The 25,394-nt window shown below is 35.0% G+C and overlaps 1 protein-coding gene and 1 pseudogene across 1 annotated transcript in view; one reads left to right on the top strand and one right to left on the bottom strand.

Moving 5' to 3' along the window:
- Positions 1-25,394, top strand: part of LOC149073459 (E3 ubiquitin-protein ligase RNF13-like) — a 55,608-nt gene that overhangs the window by 20,438 nt on the left and 9,776 nt on the right. Inside the window, exons 4-7 of the mRNA XM_089246153.1 lie at positions 6,859-6,987; positions 7,954-8,050; positions 9,777-9,864; positions 24,661-24,781. Coding sequence (XP_089102279.1) covers positions 6,859-6,987; positions 7,954-8,050; positions 9,777-9,864; positions 24,661-24,781 — 435 coding nt within the window. The remainder of the gene's footprint in view (positions 1-6,858; positions 6,988-7,953; positions 8,051-9,776; positions 9,865-24,660; positions 24,782-25,394) is intronic.
- LOC149073460 (5S ribosomal RNA) lies at positions 23,038-23,152 on the bottom strand (annotated as a pseudogene).

Raw genomic sequence — 25,394 nt, 5'->3', positions numbered from 1 at the left:
GATTCATTATCAGGATTTCAAGCCCATCGGAAAATATAAATAATCAGATTTTCAAATACGAAAATTATCAGTTTGTTGACTTCAATTTCGATACGGTGAAAATCTGATGTTTCATTGGATGACAACCTACCTTTTTGGTTCATAATGTGACCGCTCTCTCGCAGGCAAATGAAGCAACGTGCGTGTTGGCTTAAACACAACACAATATTTCACATAAGAGTCCATACTATATTTCATATACAGGGCGCATAGGTAACGGGATATAGGTAACGTAGGTATATGGCATTTTACTGGCGAACCATTGGTCCTAGAGGCATACTTCCAGTAGGAAAAAGTACCCGAATAATGTGTAGTACTCAGATATTTGATTCATGTTGCCAGGGGTTACAGAGTTATTAAAATAAAAATGTTAACTTTTTATGCGGACACCCTGTGCCCCAAAACCCAATTGGAAAGTTGTTTCCTGGTCTCCGACAAAAAAATTCAATGTGTATAAGTTCAAATTTTCACTGAGATATTCCAAGAAAGTTGGGAAAAAACAGCATTAAATGAGGGAAACCATTTTAACCGCATTGAATGCTGTTTTTTCCCAAATTTCAACTTTTTGAATTCGCATATCTCGGTGAATATTGCACTTAGAAATGTGAAATTATTTTAGTTGGCATCGGGAAAGACAGAGCAACAACTTCTTAATTGGGTTCTTTGGCACACGGGTACGGTATAAAGAGTTGTTTTTTTTTATTTTAGAGCTATACAACCCCTTACAACATGAATGACATATCTGAGTTGGACATGTGATTTGGATACTTTTTCCAGTTGGGTATGTCTCTAAGATTAATGGCTCACCAGTAAAGTGCCATACGCCCTGTTACCCATGCAGCCTCCAAATACATGTAAAAAAATAGCTTGAGACGAAATACAGTCAAGTCTCATTGTAATAAATACCATTACAACGGGAAAAATATTGTTTTAAAGAAAACTTTGCTAATCCCTCAGATAGGTTTACATAGGAACAATATAAAAATCTGGAATTCCTTTGTAACGAAATTTTGTTATTACGAAGTGATTTCTCGGGTCTCTTGGAGTTCCGGTCTAATGGAGTTTGACCAAAGCGTATTAATAAAGGGTCTTTAATACGCTTTGGGTTTAAGTATTTCCCCCCAAAAAAATCGGACAGTAAAAATCTTTGCAGTAAAGTAATCGAACTTCGGCAAATTGATCTGAAAACAGTCCTTTTTACTTTTATAAATTTAGGAAGGAAACGAAAGGAAGAAAGGGTGGGGGGGGGGGGAAAGAAAAATGGCCAAGACGGGCTCGGTTGTGCGTAAATGCTTCGAAATTCCACTTGTGCTCAAGGGGATTCGTGCCTCACTCTCAGTTTTATGACAAAATTTCACATTTATGAGACGTTTGACTACGGGCACGATTAATCTCTATATGTATAGCTCTTTCAATATTAAAATATTTCATTTATACGAAGCACAATTTCAATTATTTGACATTTTCATTTTGATTCGAACTCCAGATCTTTGGCATTTAGACATCATTTCCAACTATCAAATCCACGCAGTTTTTGCACATTGTGAAAACGCGTCGCTGAATTGGTTTTGCAAATACAAATACAACGCTACAACAGGCAAAATGCCCAATGAGGTGGCTGATAAAAAGATGCCCATAAAAATATGGATGTAAATCCATGCATATTGTTAACACTAAAAACCATAAATTTTAGGTTGACAGATGCAAAGAGACGCATTGAGAGGGTTATGGACATTTCAAAGTGAAGACTTACATGAGAATTTATTGCACTTTTTTTAGAAATCAGCAGATGCAGTGAGTCTCTAATAAACAGATTTAAATTGCTTTAAATGTAGTCATACGCCTTTTTAGTATTTTTTTCTAATGTCCACAACATTGTTCTTGCAGGATAGGAAAATTGCATTGAAATTATTTAGGATTCTGCAGGCCAGTTGTAGGGCAGTTAAAAGGAAGCATTACAGTATCGATTAAAAAAACTTTAAAGATGTGGTGTCAATCTTGGAGGAAGTCCCAAAGCAGGGGCGGTTCGAGCTTACCTGCCGCCCGGGTGCGAAGCCTCATGTGCTGCCCCTACTGGCAACCCTGCCAGGAGGCTGATAGGGATTCGGTGAAGGGCACCTGATTTTTTTTCAGAAGAAAGCTGCACATAATTTTTTACCGTGCAAAATGTGCGTGACCATATGTCCCGCTTTCGAAGCAGAAAATTTTTTGTTCTAGAATTATTTTACCATTCTTAATAAATGCCAGATAACTTAATCCTTGAAAGAGCACTTATTTTTGTGAGCCATCATCACTTATCATGTGAAGATGATATTTAACAGGGTAATTTTTATTAAGAAAATTTTTTCAAAGGTATTCCAGGGGCCGGACAAGTGAAAAACCAAATTTTTCCTTTCCCTTCATTTGACTATTGTGGATCAAATTCTGAGTGAGGGTATGGGCCCCTAGGCTGGGAACTTTCGCAGGCCCCCTCCCAGTCAGATTTCTCATGGCCCCTTCTATAGTTAATTTATAGCCTGAAAAAGCCAAAAAATTATGAGAATTATCCCGGGCTCTTGTGGGGGCCATGGGTGAGGGAACCAAAATGGCCGTTGTAATAGAGTACAGGGGTGGCGCTTGGCCACGCGACCCATTGCGGCCATCCGGGGTGAATGGGTAAAAAAAATTCAATTTGCCAAAAAAAAACCAAACTGTCGGCTCTGGAGGGGCGCAAAACCGGAAATGAAGGGCCGAAAAAATGTTTTGTTAGGAATTGTTTGGATAAATTGTGAGGGAGGGCATGACCTTCTAAGGGTAGAGCTGACAGGGCTCCAGCTTGAGGCCCGGGACAAAATCCTTATAACTTTCCTTTTTCCACTCTATAAATAAACTGTAGAAGGAGCCCCGTGGAAAATCGGGCATGAGCCCTACGAAAGATTCCCTGACGCAGGAGGTAGGGGCTAAGGAGGGAGCAATAGGTAGGAGGTGCATAAAATAAGTCCCACACGGGTACAGATTTTGTCTCGAGCCGCCCAGATAGCTTCCATTCTTGTTTCTGGTATTACGATCAGAGGCCTTGTCTATTTTCTCAACGTTTCCATTGTCGAGGTATAGTAGGACTCAAAAGCGTGATGTCGTGAATTTTTACTGTGTTAAATTTTGTTGTCTTAAGTAAAGTCTACGCTGCCGCCCGGGTGCGCTGCACCCCTTGCACCCTCGCTTAAGCCGCCCCTGTCCCAATACATTATCACAGCAATGTAGTTTCAAAAAATTTTAAATTTCACGGGTATTTTTCCCCATGTATGATTTGATCTCTTGGAGTTCGTTATAACTGAATTCGACTTTATTTCTTTTCAGCAGAGGCAATGGATTTTCACCCCCTTTCAAAATTCATAAAAAAATACCCCAGAGCAATCATTCTCTATTCGATTTTTATAAATATATTCTCCATCACTCAGCGCTGGTTGAAGATAGCTTTCTGCTAAACTAGATGGCTATCCGTCTGTAATTGCATGAAAACGATGGGTTTTTTACAAGCTTTAATTTTTCACCCATCTACTTCTTGGATTACATTTACTACCAGCACTCAAAAGAATGTCAATGAATGGTCAACAAATCTTTGTGTTTTCTTTATGGCAGCCCTCTTTGAATGAAAAGTCTGAACACACACAATTTTCTGTCTTTACAGTTATTCCATTTTGCTTAAACCTCTTCTATAGTTTGTGTCAGGGCTTACTGTCACCCCCCAAGTCGTAAAACCACTGAGATTACATGAACCACTTTTTTTTATTTCCTTCTTCCTCATGTTAATGTTACTTGAATGGGGAAAAATTACAAAAAAGATATTCTATGCATTTTGTTTGAAATTAAATTTTTTTAGTCACTCTGACTAAAAAAATTTAATGTCACAAATTTCTTCGTGGCCCCCGTATCAGTAGCCCTGGCTCCCCTTTTGCAAGATTTTTATCCGTGGCCCCCCTGGAATATCCTAGGGCCCCCGGTTAAGAACCGCTGGTCTAGAGCATAGTTTCCCAACGTTTTTTTGTCCCATCACCCCTTCTTCAAAATTTTTTTCCCCCCAACGCAATCTAACCCATAGGATCTTATGTTATACCCATAGCTTCTACCGCCCTCCTGGAACTTTCCATCGCCCCCTTGGGGGCGTTAATGCCCATGTTGGGAATCACTGGTCTAGAGCAGTGTTTCTTAACCTTTTTCAGCTCATGGCCCCCCTAGGGATAACATTTTCTCTTTTGGCCTCCTGTCCTATCCAGGGGCCCCCCTCTCTACACTCATCCAAGAGTGAGATACTTTCTATTTTTTTATTATGAATGAAATTTTAATAAATCAGATCAATCTCATCTTTCCCAGGAGTCAAACTATATGGTAAAAAACGGTCTGTGTAAAATAAGGGATGACCCAACGATCCTGCACGATAAATCCACCTTCCCAAGATATCAACCGTTGCTCTGGCGGCCCTCCATACTTAGCTGGAAATAACAGCTTACATATGAAAATCATAGAACCAGATCCCATATAGTGCAGTCCCCTCCCTCCATTATAGACATGAAGACCCGGGTCATGCTCACATAGATCCAAGGGTTAAGATGCTCCTGGTTCTATGGACGGATCTGATGGATTCTGAAAGTAGTAATATCTTTCAACCATGTTTCACTTATAGGGCTTTTCTCTTCACAGCTCTCTATGACTCCCTTCACCACCTGTCGTGGATCACCCTTCTGATTTTCACCCGTGGCCCCCTAGAATATCTCAGGTCAGGTTGAGAACCACTGGTCTAGAGCCTTGTCTTAACGACATTTGATCTTAAGATTTTTTTGAGAGCATGAATGGGAATGTTTAAGCTGGTACATCCAACTGGATAAGGACCCTGAGAACATCACTTTCTCAGGAAGCACGCATTGCTGTTAAAACAGCTCCCATGTGTCTATGGTCTGTTTCAGGTTAACTTTGCAGTGAAGAGAAAGGTAGAGAGTGTTCCTTCGCCGCAAAATATAGTTCTCATATATCGGAGGTTTAAGATGAACATTTATACAGAATATTTCAATTTTTTCTACGATTTTGAGAAAAATACTGAAAAAAATCGTTTCGAACCGATGTTTACTTGTTTAAAAATTTTAAATTATAAAAAATATTGGTTACCATTATCAAAAATCCGTAGCAATGGCAACGACATTCTGGCACGATATCCTAGAAATTTTCCCCACCAATATATATCACTGTCGTGTTTTTTCCGTTACGCAATTGTATATTGTATTTATTTTTTTTCGCTATTTGGTTGAATTTTCCATAACGATACAATTTTTCATTCAGTTTTACATGCAGTTATAGGCTTACATTAAAACGAATATTCAATCAGTTTTATTTCCCCCCAAAAATAGGGTTCAGTGAGTTCAGATATTCACTCATACATTACAAGAAGTGTTTCTCTTCCACAAGAGTACCGATACTATTGTGAGAGGCCCTCTATGGGTGCAGAAGTTTTGGTTTTAGGTCCTCCTTTTTTTAAATTATTTATTTTTTGCCATGTTTATGGGATAGTTTTAGTTTCCGATCACAGAGAGTGTTGACAGAGTTGCGACTTCCACTCACACGAATGGACGCCATCTTCCACCCACCTGTTTCTCCTGATGCCCCTTGCCTTTAGTGTCTCTTCAGATAAAATAAATGGGGGGGGGGGGTCTACAGTGGTTTGGGCTTTCATCTTTTATGTGACAGTTGTGTCTTTATTTTCACCAGAGATAGCCACGCTTAAGTTCTCGGCTCTTCCATTCCTGAATACTATATTTTTGGTTTTTGAATACTCGCTGTAAACAAAACTCGATAAGAATCATCCGCAATAACCATGAGCAGCACATCAACCATAACAAAAGACTAAAACTGTCGTGAAAACAAGTGGCATCGACGTATACTGTTCGGGGAAGGGGGGGGGGGTGTCGAGCGACGGAAATTTCGGCAAGAAAAGTGAGTAGAAAAAATTCTAAACTTTTCTGCATCATTATTATTATTTGATGCTATTCCTGCATTTACACATGAAAACAGAGTTAATCTGCTTCTTCTTAATTTTATTTAACATTAATTTTTTCCATATAAATTGAATAAAAAATTAAAAATCCCCAAGTTTTTGAGAGCCATGGTTAATATACAGTATTTTAAAATTATACGTTGCTTTCATAATATTGTTTGGATTTTTCTTTTGTAAATAAATTTCAGCTGAGGGAAGGGAAATATTGCAGAAAAATATGACTGTCTTTTGAAATTTTTAGTGTTACTTATGGCACATCAATGAAGAGTAAGTAACACGCTGATAGAAGATAATTATTTTTTCTAAATTTTAAAACCCTTTCTAATCAAAAAACAAAACAAATGATTTCAAAAATCTCACTTTAATTTCTGAAAGTATCTGCAATGGTTTTGTTTTAATTCTCTATAATTATTACTAATTTAACTGTGCAATCACATTACACGTAAAAAAGATTTTCTCAGTGAGATTGGTGAGAATCGGCCATACCTTACCGAGGTGCGCATCGATACATTGGTTAAGAGGCTTTCGTTCCCATAGCAACGAGTTATGCGGTTCCCTCGTAGCTTCCCCTTCACTGCAAAGTTAACCTGAAACGGACTACAGATGATCAATTACAGAGTAAGTGGTATCTGAAAATTTAGCTTAAATTGTTATTTTATAGTGGGATTAAAGTCAAAGCTCATAAAAAGTTGTTTATATTTGTACCCTATATACATATAACAAATATATATTTGTGTAAACACTTTATGTTTATACACTTTGATTTTTGAAATGGTTTAAAAATTTTGTTTTTTTAGGGAGCTATTGTTGCGGCTGATCCTATAGATGCTTGCAACAATATTAGTGTACCTCCTTTTCATAACTTTAATTACTCTTTGAATTGGTTTGCTCTCATCAAGGAAGGAGGATGCAACATAATTGAGAAGGTAAGTTTTCTTAGATCAGGTTGAGAACAAGTGCTTTCTTTCTACTATCATCTTAGCTTGGCTTTTGAGATAGAGAGTTTTGTGAAAAATACTTTGAGACAGAGAGGTGAAAATGCATTGATTTAGTACATTAAATGTGCAGGGCTTTTTTATTCTTCGAGATACTGAGTTTTTTGAGAAATTGAGTTTCGAGAAAGAGAGGTTTGACTGTTTTATTATAGTTTTGTCTGACAGGGATGAAAAATATCTGAAGCAGTAAGCAATGAAAAGCATTTATCTTTTAAATACACAATAAAATAATCTAAACAAAACAATTTTTAATTGAGATAATTTCATTTGTGTAGTCTCTAAAAATAGAAATTCTCAAGCCAATGCATAACATTGTAATTTTTCATTTTTAATAACTCAATGAATATCAGATGTCAAATTATGGAATTTTTTGCAAATAACTTTTCAAAGTTGGTTCTATATTCACTAATTGAAAGTTTTGGTCCACAAGGATTGTATTTTTTTTTTTTTATGTATACGTATTTTCATTTTTAATATCTCAATGAATATCAGATGTCAAATTATGGAATTTTTTGCAAATAACTTTTCAAAGTTGGTTCTATATTCACTAATTGAAAGTTTTGGTCCACAAGGATTGTAATTTTTTTTTTTTTTATGTATACGATCCCTTAAAAAAATAATGACATTTTAAGAAACTGTATTTCATTTGAAAAGTTTTTGTAACTGGAAGTATACTTCTCAAGTTAATAGTTGCAGAGATAGTCCTCTCAAACAATTTGAAACACACTTTTTTCTAGAAGTGAATCAAGTGAATCTTTTTGGAAAAGTTTTCATGATTGTATTATGAAAGTAGATTGTTTGAAACTGGTTTTTACTTTGTGAAATGGTTGGAGATATTTGGTAGAATAATTATATATAAGAATTTTGTTGATTCAAAATTTCAATATTTGTTTTTAGGTATTCAAAGCATATATTGCAGGATACTCTGCTGCAGTGATTTGTAATAATGGAGCAACCAAGTTTATAATGCCTTCAATAATTATGAATCCCTTTGGTGAGTCCAGCTTCATTTATTAACAGTTTCAAAGTCAATACATGCAGTGCTGTAACTAGGCAGGTGCAACAGGTGCACCTGCACAGGACCCACCTGGAAGGAGGGGCCCCCCAGAATGGCCCATTCTGTGCCCAAGAATGGGACAGAAGGAGCCTAAATACAAATTTTTGCACAGGGTACAGGAATGGCTAGTTACAGCACTAAATATGTGTATATGTTACTGCCAAAGCCTGAAATTCGCCAGTTTGCAAAATGGCCACTTTAATAGAATATTGACCTGCCAATGTCCGAATTTCAGGCTTTGGCCAACCAGTTCACGAAGTGATCGGAGATTCCTGGCCAAAGTCTGATAATAGAAGACATGACTCAGGGTCATTGCCAAGTTGGCATATTTTTTCACAATAATCATGTCCATGTTAGCTATGGGAATCTATCAAACCACAGTCAGGATGTTTAATCATTTTTTTTCAAAATTTGACAGAAAAAACAAAAGGTCTATATTATTATATGAATAGTTTTTCCCTCTAACTTTTCTTTTTCTTTTATCACGTGGAGTTAATCTAATACAACTACTATATATAGCCACTTATCATACATGAGCAATGGAACAATTGGATTTGACGTCTATCAGACCGTTTTACATGAGCAAATCAAACTTTGGCCAGGGATATCTGGCCACTTCATGAATTGGCAGGCTTAAGTCTCAATCATTTCTGAAAATCAGACTTTGGCCAAACCTCTCTGCCATTTCACAAATTGGCAGTAATATGAAGAGCCAGGTTCATGACTGATTTCATTACCAAGCTACATGAAAACTTAATGATTCAAAAGAATTTCATAATAGAGCATGATTACTAAGTTTATGATGTTTCATTCTGTTTAGAAATTTTTATTCAGGCATTTCTATTTGTTAGAAAACATGTTACAAAATTGTCAGTTTCATCTTTCTGGCTAGCTGAATGTAGGATTCACACAAGAGAGGAGAACAAAAAGATTTCAGACTTTTAAAACAACATTGATAGTGAGCAAACACAAAATATACTTCTAGTATAAGGGTTGCAATGTATTACAACCATTATGTAATGTGTTACATGACATCAATATTGCAGCACCAATTCATTGTTCCATGCACCAATTTTTTAAAAATTTCTCAGGGGCATATTTATAAGTAGAGCATGTAATTATATGCACTAAAAATGCCAAATTATGCATTAAAACATTGAAATTATGCATTAAAAACGCTGATATATTTAAATCTATCCAAGTGATTTTCCAAAGGCCCTACTTGGCAAATGTACATGTTTATTTACTCTTGACAATTTCCGGATCTCATTTTTGTGAGACCCCCTTGGCCGTGCCTGGGTGAGCCCCATGCATTAAGGTGGCACTGTCTGTAGGTATGGCCTCCAAAACCATATGGTATACTCTTTGACAATAGCCCAGGGTGAACTAAGCCTCAGAAAAGTAGAAGAATGACTTTTGGAGAATGTGAAGAGACCTTGTAAGACGATCATTCTGTTTCCTTTTTTTTAAATATTACAGTATTTAAATAAAAATTGTCATTATATATGTAAAGAAGTTATATTTTTTATTGGGTAGTTGAAAAGAATGATTTCTGACTAAAAGCTTCTTTAAACTTTTTTTTTAAATCAGCTAATAAATACTAATGTTATGAAATGTTTAACCATTGCTTTGATATGTTTTAATATTTTTTATTTCGTCATAGTTTCTTATCCAAATATAACTGTTGTGGTGATAGATGAATCTTCTGCAGAAAACATCTTGAAGAAGTTCTCTTTCAGTGTAGATCCTGAGTAAGAAAGCCTGTTTCAAATTTTTTGATAAACTTTTTCATGCTAATGCATGAAACACAGAACACTTACTTACAAGGTTAAATTTTCATTCTGTGCATTATCTTTTTGTGAATTTATGCTGTATTTGTATCCAGACTCTATTTATAGACACCTGTAAGAGCGAAATTGAAAATGCATGTATTAATTGCCAGTATGATTCCTCAGAGTGTTGTACGTTTGTTCCACTTAGCTATAAGTTTCTGTATTCTTGTAGTGTTTAATAGTGTAAGCTTGTCCATGAACCATTAGGGAACTATCGCAATCACTTTCATATCCAACATAATACACTAGCCCACCTGAATGGGGGCCCTCAAATACATAGGGGCCTCATGATAATCAAAGATCTGGTTCTATCATTTTCATTTTCTAGAGTAAATATGTAAATTGGTACTTTCATTCAGGTAGAAGACTCCACAACATCACTGTACCCTTGGGTTCATGATGCTGTTAAATGGTCCTGATCACTTTTTCATCTTTGTCAAGCTTTTGCCCTCTAATATTCTCTTCAAGAGAGCCTAAAAAATGAAAATTGCTTTGAGTCAATAATATAGGGTTGAGATAACATCTCCCAATGCATCTAGTGATACCCAGTGGTCAATAACTACCACTTTTTTGTTGGCTGCATTGAGTTCACATCATCATGATGCAAAATGAATCTGGATAATTCTGTATGTTTTTGTAAATGTGGTCTTTTGAAATTTATCAAAAGCAGTTTGAATTGTAAAGTCAATCTAGTATAAATAGCCTGCCTCCCTGAATTGGAAAAACCTGTGCCCTTATCAGTTAAAAGTGGATGTTAGAATGTTAACCAGTTAGATGAGTGAATTAAATTTTTATGCATCCCCTTTTCAAAATTTTCATTATTTGTTGTGATATTGTGTGTTAGTGTAGTGTTAACCACTTGTAGTCTCTCCCTTTTTGAAGAAATCCACTTATGCAATATATTTTTTAAATCACTTGACACAGTTTTACCCACATTAGATGCTGTACAATCATTCTGAAGTGTTATCCTTTATGAATTTGTAGGCCTTTTCATAATAGCGTTGACATTATTCTTAAATTTCATATTGTCATGTCCAATAAGACTTGATAATTTTTTTATTTTTTAATGCACAGACTTGTTTTCTTCTGTGTGCAGTATGACAATGTCCTGTGCACTAATGTTGTATTTCGTGATTTTTCCTGTGCAGCATTTTCACTATACATGGCACCACACACACAATCAGAACATTGGTTATTTCATGCACGTGCATGGAATTTTAATAAGTGAAATTGCTTAAAGCAAAAGGGTTTGCAGGAAGAATTCTGTTTTTTTCACTGATTTGAGGTAAAGTTAGTTTACATAAAAACAAAATTATTTTCAATTAATGTGAAGAAGGTAGCTCAAAGTTTTAACCTGAAATAACTTAAAATAATAACTTGAAAAAGTTTTGATGCAACTCGAAAATTTAAATTTTCAATGTTCCTTTTTGGTTTTCAACAAACTCATGAAATGGAACTGCCTCCTTTTAGCAGCAAACTCCTTTAATCACTGTTTTATAAAGTTCTGTTTTTCTCACACAATTTTACCTGATCTTATAAACTTTTATTACTGCTTTCTGCATGTGTTCTAATAATAGCTGCAAAGTAGAACAGGTAGTCATTACAGAAATGCCAGCTATGATAGAAATATGAAATTTCAGTGTTACATGGTTGAATAAATATCATTACAGTGTGCTGAAAGCTCCACACAAACATTGGGTTACATAATTTGTTATGTTGGCAAAACCTGTTTGAGTAATGATTTTGCACTTCAATTTGTCCATTATAAATAAGATTGTTTTTGTACACATCTCTCTCTCTGGCGCGGTAGCCCGGTCGATAAGATACTCGCCTAAAGTACCAAAGGATGTTTAGAGGTGTCACGAGTTCGATACCCGGTTTGTCCTTGTCAGAAAACTTTCCTGACACAGGGGTACAACAAAAATACGGCGACTTGACCGCAGCAAAAATTGCTACCGCAGGGAGTCCCCCGTCGAGGGGTTAGCGCACCAACCTCTCGACGAGTATACAAAACAAGCCTGCCGTTCAGAATCGGCAATAAATTGTAGGTCCCGGTCTAATTAGCCCTCGTGTGCAGAAAATGACTGTGGTGCGACAAAAATGATCAATGATCAAACATATCTCTCTCTCTCCTTTAGTATTCTTTGAAGTAAAAGTCAATTAGAGTTCAGTCTAAAAATTGTCAAATGCCTTTTTTAAATTAATTGGACGATGATTTACTAAAACCCTTTTAGTGCTGTGCAACACATAAAAGCACAATGTTTTCACAATGATGTGTCTTGATTTAATTTCCCTTTTTCTTGGGAAATAGTTTTTTAAATAAGATCAATGTCACATATGTTTGTTTCAGTTTTTAAAAAAGCTAATGAAGCCAACTGATTATTTTTCTGTTTTGTAGATCCCGTTTGTACATCTTCCCAAACGGTGCTTTTGATGTCTTCTTATTCCTTAAGCTTTTTTGTGTGACAGCAGCAATGTTTATATTAGCGTTGCTTGTTTGTTTGGTAAGTTGCTTAGTGCTTTTGTGTGCATATTATGTCATTGTTGCATTGTTTATTTCATGCACGTATCTTTTTTGTTCCTGGAATATTAGTGTTTAAACTGCCAAAACTAATTAACACTGTAAACTGTGTAAATTTCCATATTATATTCTGCAAGAAACTGATGGTTCATGTTGCTCATTCCAATTTCGTCCACATGATTGAGGAATTAAAAATACTTTATTTTTCCACTTATATTTCCATTAAATGATCAATTTTTCAATAATTGCTAATTTAAGAGCTACAATGTAGCTCTAATGCCTTGTTTCCTAACGTGGGGCAATTCAATTTTTTGGTGGGAGAAATCAAGATTTATAAAAATTCGTATTTAATGAAAAAATAATTTCTCAGAACTAATTAAAAGTATGTATTCAGTGGAAGAATTTATATGAAAATTCATATTTGATTAGGAAATAATTTAAGAATTGATGAAAAAATATTTTTGAATATTTTATGAATGAAAATTTGTATTTAATAAAAAATTGATGTCAGAATAAATGAAATTCTCCAATAATGTAGGGTTCCCGATTTGACTTGAAGCACTGTGGCCCTGTTGGACCCACCATTAAGATGAAACTGTGTGAATAGAGATACCACATTATGATTTGTTGGCCATTGGGTTTCATTTTTGGCTCAGGCATTGCTTCAAAGGTTAAAGATTCCTGCTTTAGACCAGGTTAATAGTCTTTTGGGCTTCCACCCCATGGATAGACGACCATTTTTTAAATGAAAAGAACTATAGTATATTCTTCCCTTAACAGACACTACCCTTTAGTAAACATCTCCCAATAACTGACATTTAAAAAAAAATTATTTCGACTTGCCTCAGTGTATTTTGATGTCCTTTAAGGGACAGTCCCTGTTAGCAGACAAAACTTTTGGTACCATGGACATCTGTTATCGAGACGTGTATACACATCACTGTGCTGTATATGTCACAGAAAGGGAAAGGGCGTAAGTAAGGCCTACTTTTTTTGGTGGGGGGGGGGGAGAAGCACACAGGTTGATTTCAAGTTTAAGGGGAGCACAGAATCTCTCCAAGAAAATTTTGAGTTTTTAACCTTCCAAAAGCGTTATAATCATATGTATTAATTAAGCATTAATACATATGATTACTGGGAAACGGCAAGCATTAATACATATGATTACTGGGAAACGGCAAGCATTAATACATATGATTACTGGGAAACGGCAAATCCAATTTGAAAAAATTGCATGAAAAATTTACAAAAATTGAAACCAGAATATTATATAAATGTTGTGAATCATCATAAAAACAGTAAATCCCCTTCTCAGTTATCCAACAGAATAACTAGGTTGATGAATGAAAATTTATGCAGAAATGAATATATCAATTTGGAGGACCTGTATCATCTACATAACATATAAGCCCCGTTCACATGGGAAAAAGAAAAATCGGGTTTGAAACCCTCTTCAAAAATTTTCATCAATGATAGCTCTCCATTTCTTTGCTTACGAAGGACTTTGATTATCCGATTTTTTACTAACCTAATTTTGAGTTGTCCGAGGTACTTTTTAAAATTTATTTTAAAAATTAGATGCAGTAAAACAATGTGCAGAACATCTTGTGTTCTGACAAACTAGTTCACGGTATGCAGCAGCATATAATAGATAATGAGAGCTGTATGGTTTATGAAGTTAGAGAGTAGACCAGTATTTACAAAAGTGGGTGATATTGCCCCTTGGAGAGATGGAAAGAACGGGGGGGGGGAGAGTTGAAGCTACAGATACAACGTGGATCTTATGGTTGGCTTAGCCAATGGGACCAAAAGGTTTTTATTTTGTCTGAGAAGGGGAGCAATGTGTGAATAAAATGTTTTACAAAGATTTTTAGCTAGAGACACATCTTAAACCTGTTGTTCATGAGTACCATGGTATTCCCCTAAATCATTTAAAAGAGCTCCATGCGATTAGACATTGACAGACCATTTTATTCTGAAGAATTACTACCTTTAATGTTTGAAACATTGTAAACTGTTAGAGTGAATTAGTCATACTTTTTTCGGCTAACAAAGATGATTCTTTGGTTGCCAGTTGCCTGATTTTGTAGAAAGTGAAGGATTCAGGATGATTAATTAATTTCTTAAAATAATAATTTATTTACAATACTAAACATAAGACAAAACAAAAATCTACAGGAACAACATGTTACTCGCTTGATGGTCCAGTCGCCAATCTCGCGATTTTTCGTGTGACATTAAGATAGCGTCGGCTTTAAATGTGCTGCCATTTGTGAGACGCAATACAAATCGAATCTCACCACAATTCATTCCAGAACTACATTGGTTAGCCAAAATCTATGTGAGACAAAACGCAATTTCCTATCGAAAATAGAAACACTATGGAAAATTCTTCAATTCATTACAGATATGGTCCAAAATTTTAAGATAAGTTTTATGAAGTACTATAAAGCACACGAAAACTGGTGTAAGCTAAGCTGAACAGCTTCACAATTGGATGAAGAATTTTAAGGAAGATGAGATACAGAAGATCTTTTTATTTTACACTGTACCCAACCCAGTCAGGTTCATTAGTGTCCTCCTATGTGATCTGGTCAGTTCATTTGTGTGTCTCAGTGTATATGGAAAAGATAATTGCTTAGAATGTCCAGATCGTTCAGTTAGATGTTAAGAGTTTTTTACTGAGAGAACGTCTACACTGAAAACATTCAAGTCAAGACTTTTTTAAATGCATTTTTGTCTTAGCTGAATCACATTCATTTTACATGAAATGACTCGAAATTTTTCTGAAAAATAAATATAGGTTTAACTAGAAAATGATTCTGTGGCAAACAAATAAATCGAGCTTTCTGGTAATGGTTTTTTATTTTATGGATTTTTATTTTATGAGTGTAATTTCTGTGTTGTGTGGTGTGTCTGTTGCTCTTTCTAGAGAATACATTTGTGTGTGGCTGTTCTCTGGAACTTTATTTGCATCATAAGATATTGAAATATCATGAATGCTAGCAAATGGTTGAATTTCATATTTGGCTAAAGGAATAAGTTTATGAAATATTTATTTTTCTCCAAAAATCTTATGGTGAAAGACTATTATGATGATTTAGCATATGCATTTTGATTCCAACTAATTGATCACTCTTCCATCAAATTATGAAAAAATGGTTGCAATAATCGCTTTTAATAGGTTTATGAATTTTTACATAATTTTTTATTTGCTAAAAGCTGCTATTTTGAAACAAATATTGCATAAAAGTTCAGGGGATCTATTACGCTGCAGTAGTTATACAACAAAGTCGTTAGTGATGTCACACGCTTAACATAAAGTCTCAACGATGATTGTTAACATTTTTTCACCACCCGTCGGCTTGTCATTATCAATTTTATGAAAACTGCCTGGGCCGAGGCTGGCATTAGTTAACGAAGGGATGGACCCAATCAGATAATTTTCTCTGCTGCTGGTAATCATCACCACCACCAACAAATGCTGCAGCATGTACGTTGGTATTATTATTATATTTTTGTGTTTAGGGAAAACGCACACAAAATAATTTTTGTAAGCTATATATATTATTTTTAATTCATCCGGATCCTTTCTATTTTCGTCAAATGGCTAAGAAAGAGGTAGGCTATGCACGCACATGAAACTCGCACAGGGAAATTTTCTAAATTATTATGCTTAAACAATATAATGCTGAATTAATTTTCAAAACAACTGGCAAAAATTTCATAGAATTCTCATATTTTTACATATTTATTTACCGTCTTCATATTAAGATAAAATCAAGAACAAGTAACCTTTTATTTACATCATTAATTAGAAATTTTATTTGCTTGTTTCACACAACATAAAAAATGGCACCAAACTTACACTGTTGACATTTCTTTTAAATCATTGTTGATACTCCGAGCAGAAAATGCACTCAAGGATTAAAAAAATTTATTTGTTGATCACTAAAATTTATTGAGACTTTTTTGTACTGTACTTAGTGTGCAGAGTATACTGTGTGTGTAAGGGTGTTTACTGCATTACACTTCTGTGTACTGCGCAGAAAGTAGCAATACCAACAACACATTAGCATTATCAGTGATAAAAATTATGTGTTACAAAATATCAATGTTATTAAACGAATTAAGAATTTAAAAAAAAATCTGTGGAGGAGACTTTAAAAATATATTGATGTCGATTTTGAATGAGAAATATTGTAGCGATTTCAATATCTCTTGAAAATATATCGCGATAGATTTACCAGTAAAATAATATCCTTATATTGAGATGAGTTTAACATTAGAATAAAGACATTTCCGAGCAAGATGTGAGAAAAAATATTTTAGAGAGATTTATCGTAGCACAGAGTATTTTTTTATAACTAGGTGCAACGTAAATGAATGAAATATATTGTTGCATTCCCGGATTCATTATTAATTATTTATCCAGTGTGATCATTGAATGGATGACAACAATGAATGACATTATACGTTCGTTAAACAATAAACATTTATTCAATTAACTTTTAGAATTTTATCAAAAGAATTATCGCAGCTAGCTTTCTCTCTTAACATTATTTAACACAGTAAAGGAACGCTCTCACCGCTTTGTCCGGAAATTCATGTGTTAATCCAGATCGCCCATTATCCACTCCAGAATATCACTTTTGACTGCCGGCCTTCAATGCACCAGGATCAGAGAAAACCCCAGAGACGAGTTTCACACGTTATTGCATCCTGAATCGTCCGCCAATACCACAGGCCAACCTGCGTAGGAGACAGCAGGTGGTGAACGGCGAGAAAAACCCAGAGGCAGCCGGTCTGGCTACCAATCACTCCACATGTCCGATGAGATCGTGACAACCCTTGAATATCACAGAACATCGCTGATGAGAGGTCCAGAAGCATGCCCTTCTGCAACTATTGCATTATTTTGAATGAGAGATAACCTGGCGTACGCCTCTACTGGGCGAGACGCCTTAGAATTAGTAACTGTTTTGAAGATGCAGGAATCGTGTTGAAGTAGCAAGCATCTGATATTTATATGAGAGGATTCCCATAATGCCTCTTGATTGAACCAATCACAAAGTTGAAGGTACGGCACTGAACTTGTATCTAATTTACATATCTCAGAGAGAGAGAAGAATAATACTGCACAAAATAATACAAAATCTGGCAACGTGAAATAAATAAGGCGACCGATCGGCAACACATGATCCCGCCGCTCGATCCAGGAAACAAAAATAAGGTAAAACATTAAAATCTATAAAAATGACTAGAATAAGGACTAGTAACATTACCATTTCCGCGGGGGCCTAAATGGTAACATTGCAGAGGTATATATATATATATCACTGTGAATAATTTTTCTAATCAGTATATGTAATTAGGTAAAATTTTAAACTATAATGCTTTCTCTGAAACATGTTACTAAATTAAGTACTGTAATTCAGAGAATTATTATTCATTATAATGAACGTCATGAGTAAATAGTTTCAATTCTACTAATTTGTTTCCATTGCTCTTGCATTCATCAAAAAATGTACGGTCAAGCGGCCATGTTTATTTCCGTACTGCAAGCTTAACGAGTGATTTCCGGTCCTTGTTAGCTAGCGTTTCGCGTAGCAATGGCGATAATAAAGATCGCTCGTAACGCTGTGAGAAAAATCAATCTTTAACGATGGTGACCTAAATTTATCCCACAATGCTCTGCGGATGTAACGATGTCAGCGTAATAGACCACCAGAGTTGAAAATATGGGTTCAACCTTTCATGTTGAACAAGATAAAATGGCTTTAAAAAATTCAGGTAGATAATATCCACATTTTTGTTTTAATGTGAAAGTGTAAGAAGAATTTTCACAGTTTTGCACTTGATTAGTAAATTCTAGTGGTGATTATAATATATCCACAGATATATAACAATTTTCTTAACATATGTGAAGCATTATGCGTTTGCTTATGTGCTTATCTTTTGTCGCTTCTCTGTTTTTCTTTTGCTGCCAATTTTGTTTATATCGCTGTTGCTTTTATATTTTGTTTGCTTTCAAATATCACTTATAATGTAACCTCTCTTGCTTACAAAACGCATACCAAAAATTAATCAAATTTGTCAATCATTTAGTGCTATTAAGAAGTGATGTCAAGAAGACACCAACGAATAAGGCAAATACATGAAAATAAAAAAAATCCTAATGCATTTTGACACTAATGGGTGTTGTTTTCAGAGGAAAAATACTTAACCACTAGTCCATAGGTGGAGTTAGACTTGGAAGTCTAGGGGGCACGATGATGATGATGTCAATTCATATATACAGTCGACTCCAACTTTGAGTCGACCAAAGTTGAGATCAGTTGACTCCAACTTTGACGCTGGGGGGCACCCCCTGCCCCCCACGTGCCCACGCCCCCTGTATCTCTGCCCATGCACTAGTCACGCTGACAGAGTTTCCCACTTGGGTTGAATATCAAATCTTAATGCTCGGTGGCTCAGAGGAAAAAGTACATCTGTTCACTTCAAACGCCATGGTCAGAATGAAGCTGTGAGCCTGCATGAGATACTAATGCAGCATCCTGATTTGACGCTTGCAGAATAGTGCTACCTGATTGGTCAATTCGAATTTTCTTTGAATTCTCACTCGAAATGAATTTAAGCCATGGTGTTGCGATCGGGGTGTAGATTTATTATTGTTTACTAGTATATTTTTGAAGGCCCGAATGTGTGTGCCTTTGTAGAAATCTAAATCAACCGTGGACTTGAATTTGTGAAAACTCTTGCTCCTTGTAATTTAAATCTATGGCCCTCTTGCCAACAGTGAGTGGCGATGGTCGATTTTTCACATTCATGATTCTTAACACAGCGAGCGTGTTCATTTAATCTTGCTTTTATGGGTCTCCTTGTCTGTCCTATATAACCAAGAGGCAATTAGTTGCACATATATTTGGGCCTACAAAAATATACTAGTAAACGATAATAAATCTATACCCCAATTGCAACACCATGGCTTAAATTCATTTTGAACGGGAATTCTAAGAAAATTTGAATAGACCAATCGAGTAGCACTATTCCGCAAGTGTCCAATCGGGATGCTGCATTAGTATCTCATGCAGGCTCACAGCTTCATTCTGACCACAGCAGTTGAAGGTTGAAGTGAACAGGTGTACTTTTCTGCTGAGCAACCGAGCGTTAAGATTTGATATTCAACCCAAGTAGGAAACTGTCAGCGTGTGACTAGTGGTTAAATATTTTTCTCCGAAGACGACTTATTGGTGTCGAAATACATTAGGATTTTTGTATTTTCATCTATTTGCCTTATTCGTTGGTGTCTTAATACTCTTCGGCAAAGTTGATCAACTCGTCCATATTAATATTGTATTTATAACATAAGCCTATATGAAAACTTTAAATGTAAAAGAGTTGACAATATTTATGAATGTGTGTCGATTTTGTATTGAACAGATTGTTTTATCTATTGGTTAAACAAATAGTGATCAGTTTTTTGCATCACAGTGCCCTTTGTGTATCAAAAATTTTTCATAGTGCTCTGAATCAGAATATAGACCTACCTTATAATTGTATTATAATCATTAACCCCTCAACGTCGAGCAATGAACTCTGTACGTCGGGCCCAGACTTCACATGCGGTCAAGTTGTGGCCAACTGCATATCTTACAATTTTTTAATCCATATTAGTATTTCATGTTCTCTGCATGTTTGGTATCATTCGATAGAGGAATAATATATCTTTGTACAATCATAATTGTTATATTATTTTCATTTATCATATTTTGTTGTGAGTGATGAACGTTTGCTGTTTAACATGTGAGGATTCGAGATATTATTGTAAAGAGCATGCTTTAGCCCATTGAGCTAAAACGCCCTATATAATTGTTATTTTAAAGAGCTTGTATAAGTCCCTTTGAGCTAAAATGCCCTGCATAATTGAGTTAGTAGTTCTTTGTTACAGCAATGAGGCTGAGTTATAAGTCCGATTTTTGGGCCGTATTAGAAGAGAAAAAAACCCAATTTTATCAAGAAGAAAATATAATTTTTTTTTTAGGTAATACAGGTGATATATTACCACATAATATTATAGACAAGATATTATTTTATAAAACATAAAAAATTTCAAATTAATTCAATGATTAGTTTAAAAATTATAATTTTTTAACCAAACATCTGCAAAAACTGGGGATTTCATTTTAATCTCCTCTGACCTATGAGATGGGATTCATTTAAATCTCCTCCAGGCTTGAGGGGTTAATGAGAGATATTGCAGCGACCCCAGTAGCTGATCAGAGCAACTCAGACTGCAGCAGAAACTTCAAGCATTCAGGAACCTCTGGATTAAAACAAATTGATTGAATTTTTCAACCAATAATGTACAAGGAGTGACATAGAAAAAAGATGTTATATATGAATTATAAATAAACACAAATAAGCACCTATCCCCCTTAAAATACCTTGCTTCAAAATTTCAGTATTGTTAGAAGCAGAGTTGCCGACATGAAGAAAACATTTAGGATGAGGGGCTGAAGTTGCCAGTCGTCCTTTATATAAGGGACTCAAACGCTTACTCAGGAGGAGGAAGGGTGTGGTGTATATTCATTAATTATTGGGGGGGGGGGAAGTCTCAGCCCCCTCACAAAATTTGGGGGGGGGGCTCAAATGGCCTCAGCTCCTAGGTTTGAGTGCATATGGTTAGAAGATTCTGGTCAAAAGAGCTGTGGTCTATGGAAATTGTTACAGTAGACTCTTGATGATCCAGCTGTGTGCTAGTCTGGTCCATCCAGTAATCTTGCATTTTTAGGTGAGTTTTCTTTGAGCATAGAAGAGGAAAACATGGCACTTGTATGTCTGTGCACAAAGGTTTATATTATTTAAATGGGATTTTTCAATTAACTTTTCCAGTAATCTGGCACTTGTTGGTCTGATATGTGTCAGGTTAGCAAGAGCCTACTGTATTTCCAAAGGTTTTGTGTGTGTGTGGTGGAGAGAGAAGCAGAATCAACGAGATCTTCTCAGGCTGTCCTCAGATAATTGAGATATCTGGGGACAGCTGAGAACATATCAACTCCATTCTTGTTCCCACTGATGTCTGCCGCAGATATAGACAAGATATTTGGAAATGACTATTTTCATAGACCATAGTTTTTTTAATCTGGAATCTTCTAATCTTGAAGGCAGTTGCAAAATCATACATTCTTACATTTCATGATTGTTGCCACCATCTGAGCAGTTCTGGAAGTAATTTTTGTAAAAGTGTCCTGAAAAGAAACACTCACTCAAAATTTTTACTTTTTAGGGTCAATCCAATTTTGTGAATAATCACAAGTTATGTTATGTATGCATAATCTGTCCAAATAAAGGGATGAAAACAGATTGATGTTTTCATTTGCCATAAATTGCACACTTAGAAAATGACAAGAGAAATGGGTGAACAGTTTCATTATCCATCACGACAAGACTTGTGTTGCATGAATTAATCTAGATTTGATTCGAATTGTATTTATTATACAAATCATTGCAGATAAAGAAGTTTGGTATTGTGTCTTTTAATCCCTTCTATTCTCAATTCATTCTGGGTTTGAGAATCAATAAAATTCTAGCTTTTTTAGATTTATTTTCACAATCACATATTTTAAAACCATAACTGCACAATAAACATACATAGCTAATGCATAGTGCTACCATTTGTTAAATTGCCCTATACTCGAGCTATGCTCAAGATGAGCCAGAATGGCAGATGACATGTAGATGACTAGGAAGGGGTTGATGCTGTTGGTTGAATTTTTATTATGAGGAAAACTATTAATAAAGCAAATTAAGAGCTAATAAAAAGAAAATGTCAAATTCAATTCACAATTTCTAATTTATATTCTTGGTTTAAACACAACTTTGGGGCTTTCCCTGTTCATAGCTGCTAAGTCTCCCGAATTTCTACTCCATCTTCCAGACTCAAGAAAAATCTTTGTCTCCTGAATTTTGACTGTGATTGTAAAAAATCCATACTTTTAGGGAAAATTATTCCCAAAGAATTGGAAAAAAGACTTGGTGCGGTTCAGTGATGTCTTTGCACGATGTCACGTTTTGGCAAAAATTAAAATCCCTATAATTTTACTTCCATTAATAAAAAATCCCTACATTGCTTTCCAAAACATCCCTTTTATATTAATTTTTATACAGAATTTGGATCTGCATAAAAACCACTCTGATTCTAATTCTGCAAAGTAAATTACATGAAGTATTTTCATCTTTTTATTTATTTTTTGTTTCATAAACTTTATTTTTTTTACAAATGCTTAATAGATTTTATGAATTGTTCTGAATAATTATGAGAAATGCCTTATTTTACTATACTACACCGCACACCAACTCCGGTCATATATCGCCATACGGCAATTTCCAACCAGTGGAGTTGGGTGGGAAATGAAAGCTCCATCCATCGGTGGTCGCCCTAGGCTCGGTAGGTAAAGAACTTGCTTCGAATGTTCTATGCCTGGATTTGAACCCATGGACCTTGATGGCAACCTTCATAGTGGAAGACGAGCATCTTTACCACTGCACCACTCGGGCACAAAAAGTGATGCCAACAGCACGCGATGTTCCCAGGTGGTCACCCTCCCAAGTACTAACCGCGCCCGATGCTGCTTAACTTGATCGGACGAGAACCAGTGTTTTCAGCATGGTATGGCCATTGGCGCCTTATTTTACTGGCGTAATTCAAGTTAAATTTTTTAAACAAATTAAGCGACTTGCAGTTTGGTACTCATTCCTTTGTTTTATCATACTAATCTCCATTGTAGTTTTTTAATAAATTTTATTCCTTTTGGCAAGTCCATTATCAGAGAGAGGAGAGATCTTGGAAGTTGCCCCCCCCCCCCCCCCCCGAATTTAAGAAATAGACTGATACATATATCAGCCTATATAGTTAGATTAAGTTCATTATGCTATCAGTGTTTAGTTCTTTCCCAAAATGAAATTCTGATAGTAACCTTGCCTGGTTGTTGATTCTTGTCAATGTAGCAAATTAAGTTTTTATTAGTTTTTTTGACAAGTTTCGCAAATCATTATCAATGATATATATAACCACCTTTTATTGTTCACATTATTATTGTATTATTAGTCTCTTCATATATTATTGTTATTACATATTTTGAAAATATATTTAGAATATTTTACAGTTTATTCTTGTTAATATTTTTTTCAAAAATTAATCTTGACTTATAGCTTTTTACAGTATTGCAAGATAAACTAAACTGCAAATGCTGGAAGTATAAGTTATGTAAGAGATTTTTTTTGTTGGAAACTAATGATCTCGAGGATTTTGGAATCTTTTTCAGTCATTACAGTAAGCTGGGTGCAAAATTATTTTTTAAAATTATATTTAATTACAAATTATATATATTGAAAGCATAGGCACCAGAACCTCAGGCTCTTTCAGTCCCCCCCCCCCCCCAATAAATTTTTTGAGGGGCTGAGCCACCCCAATAATTAATGCATATACAATGCAATGCACATTTCCCCTTCTTGCATATAGGCTTCACAGTGCCCCTCAATTTTTTTTTTCATGTCAGTGCTTCTGATTGAAAGGGGATAAAAAACCCCTAATAACGTATTGTTTAAAATTTTATTGATTTTGTCTCATTCTTGTTTTCCCCTTTTGGATTTTATGGGAGATTAAATTGAGGAACAACATGATTTAACATAAACAAAGCAATAATAGCCATTAATTAAACAACAAATGAAAAAAAATTATCAATGCAAATATTTATTATTGTATTTTTGTGTGAGTAATAATACGTAAATGTCATATACCGTAAATACAAATTTCTGTATTTATGGGTTGTCAACTTTTAATACACAGAAATTTGTATTTATGGTATTGTGACATTTATGTATGATTACTCACACTTTCTGCCTCTGTGATTTGTCCTCATTATGGACTGATTGATATAACAAGAGCTCATCTCAAGAATTGTGATCTTCCCCATGACATTGCATGAAAAAATGCTGGTAAAAGTTATTTTAATTTTACGTCTATGGAGCTGTCAGAAACTCAGACTCATGTAGAGACAGCTAAAGTTAAGCATAGATTAAAAATTTTTTTTTTCGCATTCTGTGTTACTTTTAAAACACTCCTTATAGATATAAATTTATAATATAATTTTATACTTGTATTCATTTTTGTGACTTCCACTTATCTTTAGGTCAAGGATACTGATCTTACCAAATCAGTTTCATCATGTGTTGTTGGCTTATCTGAAGCAGTTTGCCTTGCTACTTATGCTAATACTTTTCACATGCATAACTCTTGCAGTGCCAATTGCTGTATGTTTTGTAAATTTATATATTTTATGTTTTAACTTTATTAATGTTGTTTTTGGTGATGCATTTATTACATTTTCTCAACCATCAGCATCCTACACCCAGTTTATGGAACAGTTTGATGTTTGATTTCATATTCAGATAGCAATTGCATTTACTCTACTCATGAATCTAAAGGTCATTTATGCTACAGCAGTCAACAGTTTTTTCACTTTTGGCTCATGTCTGAAGTATCAGTGTGCATGATCATGTTTCTGCACTGCTTTGAACAGCATTATTCTAGTTGTTTTTTGAACTTATCATTTAACACAATTATCATTGATTAGTAATTTATGTAAAAAGTTTATATTAACTCAATCTACTTTCAAACTTTCCCCCCCCCCCCTCCATGTTTTATTCTTTTTACCTCTACTATGCTAACAAATATTTCATGTCAAGATGTGATTGCCAATAAGATCAAGACAGCTCCTCTGTGATATTCTTTTCCTTCTATTTGTACTTGTTTTTCTTGACTAATAAAGCGTTTGCTACTATTATTTAAAAAACGTATGATGAAACGAAGTAAAATATTTTTAACAAGTGTTGAGACACTTCAACATGACAGTGCTTTGTGACT

Source organism: Pholcus phalangioides, unplaced genomic scaffold, assembly GCF_987345545.1.
Source record: "Pholcus phalangioides strain wild (caught in Gottingen) unplaced genomic scaffold, Ppha-v1.0 ptg000017l_1, whole genome shotgun sequence".
NCBI lineage: Eukaryota > Metazoa > Arthropoda > Arachnida > Araneae > Pholcidae > Pholcus > Pholcus phalangioides.
Note: the sequence above shows the minus strand (reverse complement) of the source record. Positions and strands in the feature narration are given on the sequence as shown.